This window comes from Betta splendens, chromosome 19 (genome assembly GCF_900634795.4).
Source record: "Betta splendens chromosome 19, fBetSpl5.4, whole genome shotgun sequence".
In the NCBI taxonomy this organism is placed as follows: Eukaryota; Metazoa; Chordata; class Actinopteri; order Anabantiformes; family Osphronemidae; genus Betta; species Betta splendens.
The window spans coordinates 6,146,567-6,157,106 of NC_040898.2; the positions used below are offsets into that span (position 1 = coordinate 6,146,567).

The 10,540-nt window shown below is 40.5% G+C and overlaps 1 protein-coding gene across 1 annotated transcript; it reads right to left on the reverse strand.

Annotated features, from left to right (window-relative positions):
* Nucleotides 1-591: 591 nt before the first annotated feature.
* On the reverse strand, nt 592-3,705 carry LOC114846572 (sulfotransferase 2B1-like). Its single transcript, XM_055504146.1, has 6 exons — nt 3,462-3,705; nt 2,861-3,072; nt 2,633-2,759; nt 2,437-2,532; nt 2,169-2,348; nt 592-1,990 (listed from the first exon to the last, which is right to left on the reverse strand). Exons 1-6 carry the CDS (start codon nt 3,598-3,600, stop codon nt 1,881-1,883), a joined length of 864 nt encoding a protein of 287 aa, XP_055360121.1. The 5' UTR covers nt 3,601-3,705; the 3' UTR covers nt 592-1,880.
* Nucleotides 3,706-10,540: the final 6,835 nt, after the last annotated feature.

Sequence of the window (10,540 nt, forward strand, 5' to 3'; positions counted from 1 at the left end):
TTCACTTTCAGACTTTAGCCCTTAAGCCCAGTTCCCAAACTCATAAGCTCAGCTTGGCTTTAAATGTCCCTGTTCTGTGTTTTTAGCTCATTAGAAAATTCACTTTTTCTCATCTGACTCCACCTTCATGTGAGTTGGTCACTTCTACCTTCAGAGTGAGAACGCACTTTATCCAAGTGAGGCAGAGACACAGGGCTTAGACCTTCAGGACAGTTTGAGAAAGTCTGTAGGACAAAACAGAGATACTAGAGCCCCACCTGCTGGAGAAGCAGAGTTACTTCAAGCAATGACTAAAGCCCTGTGTAGGATTTAGTCAAGACTTGTTTAGCTCCACCCCTGCTACTACCAGAGGAGCCGTGCTCGTCAGTGCAGACGAAACCCTCTATGAGCCTCAGCCTAATGATTACACATAATGTAATGAAGCAATAGAGAGAGAAAAGCGACAGGTCGGGCCGTGAGTCAGACAGTTGTATCCAGCTACATTCATCCACACAGTTACTGAATACACCACACACACTGTACTATAGAGCATAGTAGTATTCAGAATATCACAAGAGTCAAGGATGCAACAAAGACCACCCAGCCAAGGTGTGAGGTCTATTTATAGTTTATTACAATAGATCAGAAGTAAAGATGCTGTTACAAACAGAGCATTGTGACTCTGAGGTGCTCCTTCATAACGACTTTAGTGCCACCAAATCTAATTAGAGGCCATCGACGATGCCTGGGGCAACGCTGCATAATTAAAACCCTGACTATTGCTATAGAGAAGGAAAGAGTTAAAATTAAGAAAAGGAAAAAGTCAATTTCACTCAACACAATAGTTTTTCTTTTAAAAAGACCATGGGTTAAAGCACTTCTTATAAATTCTCAGTCATCCAGAACCAGACGGGAACACCTTGAAATAGAACAGCGCCGTCATGTCACGCTACCGTCAGGAATTGTTCGAGGCAGATGTTCTGATACTTGCTCTTTTTTCTGCACAGCTGAACTTTCATGATAAGAAGTAGGTGTGAGCATCAGCCTTTTGGTTTCAGGAAGCTACGTGTCTACGTATGTGTGTGCTGAAACACATAATCTGAATGAGATTTTAGCTGCATAGTTCTCTAACCAGCTGAGGAGGAGGTGTGTGTATTGCGTGTATATTCAAAGGCCGTAGTCTCAGGTGATGCTTTGGCTCAGAGCCTCAGTTCTAATCAGCAAAACGTGGTTTATGAAGTGTAAAGCACAAGCATAACACAGAGAACCAACTCAAAGCTAGTAGCGTTGTAGTGATAAATAGATAACAGGAACAGGAACTCATCTCGTCGGTCTCTGCGACCTTTTGACTGTTCTTCAGCAGCACACATTTTACTGTATAGCAGTAATAGTTTTACTTTGAGGGGCCAAATGGGTTTCATGGAACCTAAACATTGAACCTAAACAATACACCGTGTTGGGGTATTTACTCAAACATCTACTGTTGCAGGCCCCTGCTGAAAGATTAGTATTTAATTTTTCAAACAAGCAAAATCTTTTATTAGTACATAAATCTCAAGTCTATGAACAAGTAGTTTTTGATTTGTTCCTTTGTGGATCTTAAGCCTCTTTCATGAGTTTCATTCAGTTAATGGATTTTCCTCTTCACTTAAGGTTTATTTGAAATTAAAATTATTTATGAATGAATGTGGCTCTAAATACAGTAAATAAACTGAATTGCCCTGAATCTTTGTGTTGAATACATTTGTTATCATCATTTATTTTGTCATTCCAAAGCACATATTAAATCTCATGTAATAAAAGTTAAGAATAACGACAATGTCTAGGTGTTATGTGCCACATTTTGGTTTCCATGTGTTTAGTGTTTGTTTTTTTCAACTCGAAATGTCTTGTTAGAAACTTTAATCCCACACAAATTTATAATCGACGTTCTTCATTTTGTCTTTGTAAACAGCATCGAAGTGCTCAGCCTCCGCCTCTGTTAGTTGGTTTTTCCAGTCTCCAGCTATTCCTGCAACACCACACACAAAAAGAGACCTGTCACGACTCAATGACAACAAATACGTTTGGCACCAGTGGGTACTTTATGAATAAAGATGATGTAATAGCATACAGTGTGAGTTTAAAGACCAGTTTGAGGGTTAAAATATGATTCTAGGGCTGAGGTTAGGTTAATCAGAGATACACACCTTTTCTGAGAAATCCAGACTTCGTCTGGTCTATGAATTCAGGAGGAGCCATAGAATAGTTAGACATGTTGTTCTTCTTCATGTTCTTGAACAAGCATCGTTCGGCTATCTTCTCTATCACCTCAGCATCAAGAGGCTTCTCCAAAAACAAAGCCATTCTGCTCACGCAGTCCTTCAGGTCCTGCAGAAAAAAGAAAAAAAGGCGAAATTCATCACAAGCTTCAAAGAGATTTTAGCAGACTGTGCTGATCAGTGGTAATAAAACTCCCCAAGATCATCTCCTCATAGCTGATGTACATGATTCGCTCGTTGCTGCCAGCACTCAGCCAGTCCTTCACATGGTCGAACCATGAGCCAAACATGACTACAATGAAAAAACATCAGAGTTTATATTAAATGTTATCAATAACAGCATTATTAAGTAGCTGTTATATTCTAACAGAGAATTTATAATAAAAACCAACCTTCTCCGTTAAGGAACTTGTAAAGGAACTCTCTCTGTGGTCCTGGTTTCACCAGGAAGGAGGTGATGCCATAATAGTGAAAGGAGGACGTGAACACGTCCTTGGGGTTCCTCATGACATAGATGACCTGCAGCGACGACAAAGCCACATCATCACATCACTCACCACCACGTTGTGATCGTTTACTCCCACAGTGAACTTCACTGTACAGTATATGACATCACTGACCTTTGGCTTGGCTTCCAGGAAAGATGCTGGCATCATGTTATAGTGGAAGTGTGTAACAAACACACGAGGAGACGCCCTCTGCTCCAGATGGAGCGTGCAGGCCTGGTTCTGTTCCAGCCAGGGAACACGGTCCCAGTTGGGCAGAGACTCAACAGAGGCTGGATCTCCTCCACTGACGATCAGAGGGACGATCTCCTGCATCCAAGTCGTACCTTGATGAAACAAAACAGGTTGATGAATTCTTATTATTATCATTCGTTTAATATTTGTAAAAGTTTTAACATTTGTTTTGGTTTTTACACGTGGACAAAGTCATCACTCACATCAACCCGGATCTGAAAAGGATGGTAACTCTGAGCAGTTCAGCAGCTATCAGACAGTTATCCAGATTCAGAAAGGCTCATCATGGCTTCGTTTCGGACTTCAAAATTTTTTGGGGAATTTTAGAAGCCAAAGTTGAATTATTGTTTGAGTCATAACGAGCTGTTAAGACTTTGTCCCAACTCATACTGTACACAATATAAGGCATGCTATTGTTTAATGTGTATCATAAGCTCAGAACGTCCACCACAGCAGTAATAAAAGTAAGACACTCACTTACCAGACTTGGGATAAGTCACGATGAGAACATCATCTGGACGAAAGGTAAACTCCTCATAGTATTTGAGGCTGTCTGGAGAATGGACCAGTGTCGGCACATACACGCCTTTGTACAAAGTGTATAACTCTGCCTCGGTCATGGTTCAAAGCACAGACTCAGCATCCAACGCCGGCTTTTGAAGTGGTCTCAGCTGTTCTCTCTCTGCGTCCTCTGTGTGTAGGTAGTGTGCCTGCACCTGTATGCCAGAGCGAACCAACACCCCTCCCCTCTCTCTCACCCCTCCCTTCTGCTTTGAGATCTCACCTGACTCAGTGACTCGGGCAAACAAGCAGGACACAGACGCAAAAAAGGATGGAGGAAAGAAAGAGTGTGGTTATATTTTCAAGCCAAAAATGAAACAACGGCAACCTGTACAGTCTGCAAAAAGGCTGTTAACTACAACACCACCAATTTATTTAAGCATATGAAAAATCATGCCAAAGAAAATGAAGAACTTTATAAATGGTGAGGGGAGAAAACCCCCAACTCTTCAGTTTCCCAGAGGCAACGCTCATAAACAGAGACTTTTCAGTTTTCCAGAGAATATCCAGGTACAGTAGATACTAAATGCGAAACATAATCATCAGCCCCCCCCCCACACACACACACACAGATTGGCTTCCAAGCCCCAATAATAACAGAGCCAGGTGCTAAGATACCTGAACCCCTCATGCCAATAACCAAGAATAAGTGAAGTACCTTCTGAAGTACTTTCTGTTCTTGTGAATGCAGCGCTACAAACAATACCAGCTTTGACTGTCACTGAGACCAATCAGCTGATATACAGCACAGCAACTGTGATTCTTGAGGTACTTGGCTATTGTCACAAGGCGGCAGCAATGCAGGAAGGTAGGACCCAAACCCACACAATGAGTCAAAAACCAAAGAGTTAATAGAAACTGCTGGAAGGCTGAAAACGGCGAGTAAACAAACAATGGCTCAATGCCTGTGTCACAGGCAGCAAAACGGCACAGAAAAGGCTCAGGCAAAAGGAGGTCAGGAACAGGCAGGGGGCAAAAACACAGGGCAGCAAGATCAAGGTACAGGGATCAGGACAAAAACAGAGAACACGTGGTGTAGAAAATGTTGTGCCTACATCTGACATGAGGACATCAAGAGCCACAGAGGCACATTTAACTGTCTCACGCTACATCGTAGATGAAACATGGTAAATTCTGGCATACGTGGTAAAAACATGCTCTGTTTCTGGAGGACACACTGCACTTAAACTGTACCAGAATTGCAGAGGAATGGGGCTCTGGCAGTAATAACAGACAATGGTGCCCACATGGTTGCTGCTGTGTGCAAAGCAGGATGGGCACACTATCCATGCACCGTGCACACACTTTAACTTTGGTGGTAAAAGATTCTTTCAAGTCTCAACCTGAGTTGCTTGAGATTCAACAGAAAAACAAGGCCATTGTTGCTTTCTTTCACCATAGCACCAAAGCTGTAGACACGCTTAAAGATGTTCAAAAGGAGCAGAGCTCATCTGAACAAAAGCTTATTCAAGCAGTTGAGACAAGGTGGAACTCTGCGTTCTATACTGTATGTGGGAGAGGCTGTTCAAGCAAAGGCATACAGTTACCACAGTCCCCTTGGATAGAGCTCACCTTGCTTAAGTGAGGAAGAATGTTGTGTAATCCGTTTCTCCACTCATGCACTGAGACCGTTTGAGGAAGCAACCAGAAACATATCTACTGAAAAACATGTTTCAGTCTCTAAGGTGATTCCCCTGGTGTCCATGCTTCCCAAAAGCACTGCTTCCACTGAACGGCAGGTAGCAAGCTAGCTGCTGAGCTGTCGTTTCAGGGCTGTAGAAACATTTTATGGTCTTACTATCAGCACCTACCTACATAATAGATTTAAAAATCTGGCATTCTGTGACTTTTCAAATTTTGAGCCTGTAAAAGCTTGACTTGTCACTGAAAAGACTTCAGCACCTTCTACATCTAGATTGAGCTCCAGTTCTGCAGCAGCTCATCCAAGCACCTCATAGTCATCTACAGGGGCTGCTGCATGCCCATCTGAAGCAAAAGCTGGGAAATGGACAGATTTTGATTCTCAAATCCTTGCATCTCTTCAACAATGAACAACTGGCACACGTGTACTAATTGCGCAGATACACAGAAGAGAAGCTAATTCCTCTGGAGCAGGGTCCACTATGGTGGAAAAACAATTCACCTACATGCCCCTCTCTCCAGTGTCATAACGTGGAACATCTCTTGTTTTATTTTGTGCTAGTTCCGGTTTTATTTTGGTATTTCCTGTTTTGTTATCCTGTCTGTCTTAGTTCTTGTTTTACTTATCCAGTCACATGATTCATCAGCTATGATCAGTCAGAGTATTTATTCTCCAGTAGTCACCTCAGGTTTCTGTCAGATTGTCTTGGTTTTCATGCCAGTGTTCCAGCACTCATTCAGTAAGTGTCACTCATGTATGATCTCTGTTTTCAGCCTGACCACGCCTCAGCCTAGTGTCCAGTTCCTTGTTTTGCTACCAAGTGATTTCCTGAGTGCACGTTTGTGTAATCGCTGCCTGTACGGCTGCCTGGGTCTATCCTGTGAATCGACCATGGCCTACCTGACCACGATCTTAATTAAATCTACCAAACTCGAGCCTTGTCCGAGCTGTGCATTTGGGTCCCTTACCTTGCTGTTTGTGACACTCAGCAGACTTGCCAAAGAACACCTGAGTGTTGTTACAACAGCAGTGTCAGCTGAGAGGAATTTTTCAAAGAGGAGCAGTTGAAAAGTCACAAGCGATGTTCAATTAAAGCAAAAAATGTAATCGTCTGAACCACGGAGATGTCGGACCCACATGCACAGCTTCAGACAAGGTCGTAGTATTAATGGGGGCAGGCTTTATTGATACAATCACGGTCAAGTCAGGCAGGGTCATACACGAGAAGGCTCAGCGACAGTACAAAAAGGGAGCAGGCAGGCACAGACACGGAGCAGAGAGGAATCACGAACAGCGAGGACCAAGAACAGGATCAATGTCATAGGTGAGCAAACAAGGCTATGCTGGAAAGTGGTGAGTACACGGGACAATCTGGCAACTAGCTAGTGTGAGAACTAGAGCTTATATGCTGGAGAGTGATTACTGATTACAGGCAGGCGTGCGTGATGAGGACTGGTGATGACAAATGTGGTATGAGCGGAGCAGGAAGTCCTTCAAAGTAAAACAGGAAACTTGACAAACAGTGACAGTAATATGATACTGTTTCTAAACAAAAACCTCTCATCAACATCACTGTTCTGCCCCCATGGGGAGTCTACTTAAACTATTCTGTAGGCTTATTCTAAAGGCTTTAAGAGTGTATATTGTATTGAGTGTTTATATGTTTAATTTCTTGTAGTTTTATTTTTTTTTTGTTTTTGTTTTTTTTATTACAAACTGTTTGTTTAAATTACCTTAAATGCCAGAAAATATGTGTAATTAGGAAAGACATTTTCCATTCATCCATTTTCCAAACCACTGAATCCCATATGCGGGGTTGCAGGGGTGCTGGAGCCTATCCAGCTATGGGCGAGAGGCGGGGTAAACCCTGGACACGTCGCCAGTCAATGGCAGGGCAACACACAGACAGACAACCATTCACACTCACAATCACACTAGGGCAATGGAGAGAAGCCAATGAACCTAATGCACGTCAAGCTGGAGAACCCGGAGAGAACCCACGCAAACACGGGGAGTACAGAAAGGAACCAGGGCCGCCGGGAATCAAACCCAGAACCTTCTTGCTGTGAGGCAATGGTGCCACCCACCGCACCACCCTGCAAAGACATTTTTTTTAAATTTTGTTTTTGCATCATACTTGAAAAAAAAGGAAATTTGTTTTGAAGTCATTGCTTTGTCGACTTTTTTATTTAGGTGTGTTCTACAAAAGATGTTTTAGTATTTTCGAAAGATAATTTTGTGCACTTTGGAAGACAAAAAGTCTGTTTTTTGTTATTCACCAAAAACTTATTTTATGTTAATAAAGTTCTTTATTGTTGAACTTTGTCTGGGTTTTATTAAAGTAATAATACAATTTAAAACAAACTTAAACTTACCTGGTATTTGATCGCTTGCAGTATCGCCCACCACTACTCTCAGCTGTTCATAGCTTACAGTACCACAATCACGTTCTCTGAGTACTACAGCAAATGTTATTACATCGTTTTAGGCAAACTATTCTATTTTGCTCCACAACAGGCCTTTATTCATGTCTGCACAACCTGGACATGCTGGAGCCTATCTCAACTTCCCACAACTTGGCACAGTACAACACTGCACAAGATGAGTGGAGTGAGTAGTGTACAGGGTCATGGGAATGATTTTTGCATATTATATAAATATTGAACAGGTTTACACAAAATATTGCCCTGAAGAAAGTTTACAAAATATATGAAAACATATCATAATCTAGGCAAATAACTCTCTATATGTATAAACTGTATATTTTGTTCTTTTTATTTAAAACTGTTTCACACATTTCTAAACGTCTTTACCACTATCTAGTGGTTGAAATATGAAACGTGCGTGTAACGCTTTTTCACTGGCCTCTCTCGTTGATACTGTACATACGAATGAAGTATTCGTTAAAACAATACAGTGACAAGTACATTTGAAATCCATATTAAAATATTAAGACATTGGATGATTGTGTGACACTGATCATAATCACATTTTTTCTTCAAAGGATTATTATTTTTTATTTGTGCTCGCATATACCATGTTTGTTACAGTATGTACCCTAAAAGCAGCACAAGGTTAACATGGTAGCAAGGATAAACGCGTTTCCAGATGAACAGACTTCCGAATGACAGAATGCCGGACTGGTTGCTCTTAGTTACGGCAGATGTTTAAAGCAGGAAGAAGGAAGAAGGCTGTTATCTGTCCTCGTCGATGCCTTGACAATGTTTGTCGTCTGTACACGATCTAAATAGTTTTTACAGGTTTACACCGTGTAATCTGACGCAGTTTATCATTGCTCGTGTTGTAGATACGGAAGTAGCTAAAAGAGAATGTACTGAATGGACTGAATATAAGTCTGATATTAATTGCTACTATATTTTGTCAGTAAAAATAAAACCTAAAATGTTAAACCTCTGCATTCTCTCTTTGGAGACATGTTTGGTTTTAACAAACTTCGCTTATCAAAAAAAAAGCAAAAAAATTAAATTAATACCTTTATTATTTATTTAGATCCCGCTGCCACTGCAGCAAAAATGAAACTAAAGTCATAGTTTAAATCACTGGACCACTTCAGGACAGTAATGTTCACACCCAGGACAAAGTACAGTAATAAAAAACTTATCTCAACGGAGGAGACTCAGTCATGTGTCCTCCACTTGAATTAAAGTGAGGTGAAGTGAGAGGATAAATAACCTGTTTACCAGTTGTCTGGTGTGGAGAAAAAGGTCTGCTTCTATTCTCTGTGAAACAACTGTAAGTTTGCTTTGTTCGTTTAATTCACTGTCTTTAGGATCTTTAGTTGTGGTTTCTTCTTTATCTTATTGGCACTTATTGTTAACATGTTGTATTTATTGTCTTTCATTAATAAACTACAGTATAAACCAGGGTTGTTACACATACGGGCCGCCAATGGGTTTTATCCGGCCCGCTAGATGAATTTAAAGTATAAAAATCATCTGCAATAAAAAAGCGCTGCTCCAACTGCGTCCACTGGGTGGCGGATTAGCAATTGCGTTAAGCAAGCAAACTTTGTTTAATATATGTAAGTAGTATTTTATTATGTGTAAAAACTTTAGAATAGGTGTTTTTATGTATTAAAACGTGCACTTTCTCTAACATTATTACTATTAACAACATTATTCTAGTTTATTACTTAATAATGGTTTATTTTTACTCTGATATGTGCCTTTATTTACTTATGTTTAATTCTATATTGTTATGTTACTTTATGGATTTATTTAGTTTTAGCTGCTGGTTGTACTGTCTCTATCCTTCTCTCCCTAAACACACTTCACCTGTTCATCAAAAGGAAGAAAAAAAATCTCTGCTGACAAAATGATTTCAGATCAGATAATTTTTTATTGTTCAGATACAAGGTTCATCTCTACATAGAGTACATATTAACAAAGCAGCTGAGATAACAACACTTTTCACTTTCACCGTTGCTACGTTTACCATTATTTATCCAGTACTTTACTCATGTTAAAGGTAAATTAGTATTAATTAGTATTAGTATTAAACACACAGTAGGTGAATATAATGATGTACAGGTGATTGTTTTCATTTTTACCAAGTCTGCAACAAGAAGCTAATTATTCCTTCTTTCTCCTTTTTGATTTAATAAAATAAGTAGCTGTTTAAAGTAAACAACATTCTACAGTATATTACATTTAGAAGCAAAAGTACAACTACATCATCAGATAAACGTCTACTGTAGTGAAGATAGTTTCTAACTGCTGTTACTTAGTTCAATTCAATTCAATTTTATTTATATAGCGCCAAATCACAAAGAGCTTATCTCAAGGCACTTTACAAGGTAAGGTTTAAGACCTTACAAAACCAAACCCAACAGATCCCACAAACAGCAAGCCTTTAATAACAATTTGACAACAACAGTAGAGAGGAAAACTCCCTCTCTTACCAGGAAGAAACCTCCAGCAGAACCAGACTGGATGTGGGCGGACAACTGCAACAACAAACAACAACAGAGCACAGGCAGGATGGTTGGATCCGCAGCTGCTGATCACAGACACATACAGTAGCTCTATGTAGTAGTCCAATGCCTGTAGGTGAGGACAAGGGGGGGGGGGGGGGCAGGTACTGGACAGAAAGAGACAAGGTTAGTTAAACATGGAACAATGATGGGAGGTTATTGGACAGAAGAGGTAGAAGGAAACAGAGGAGCTCAGTGTATGGTTTATATCTCCCAGCAGTCTATGTCTATTGCAGCTTAACTAAGAGATGGTTCCTGTGACTAACAATCATTGCCAGTGAGCTGAACCATCTCTAACTATAAGCTTTATCAAAAAGGGGGGTTTTAAGCCTGATCTTAAAGGTGGAGAGTGTGTCAGCTTCTC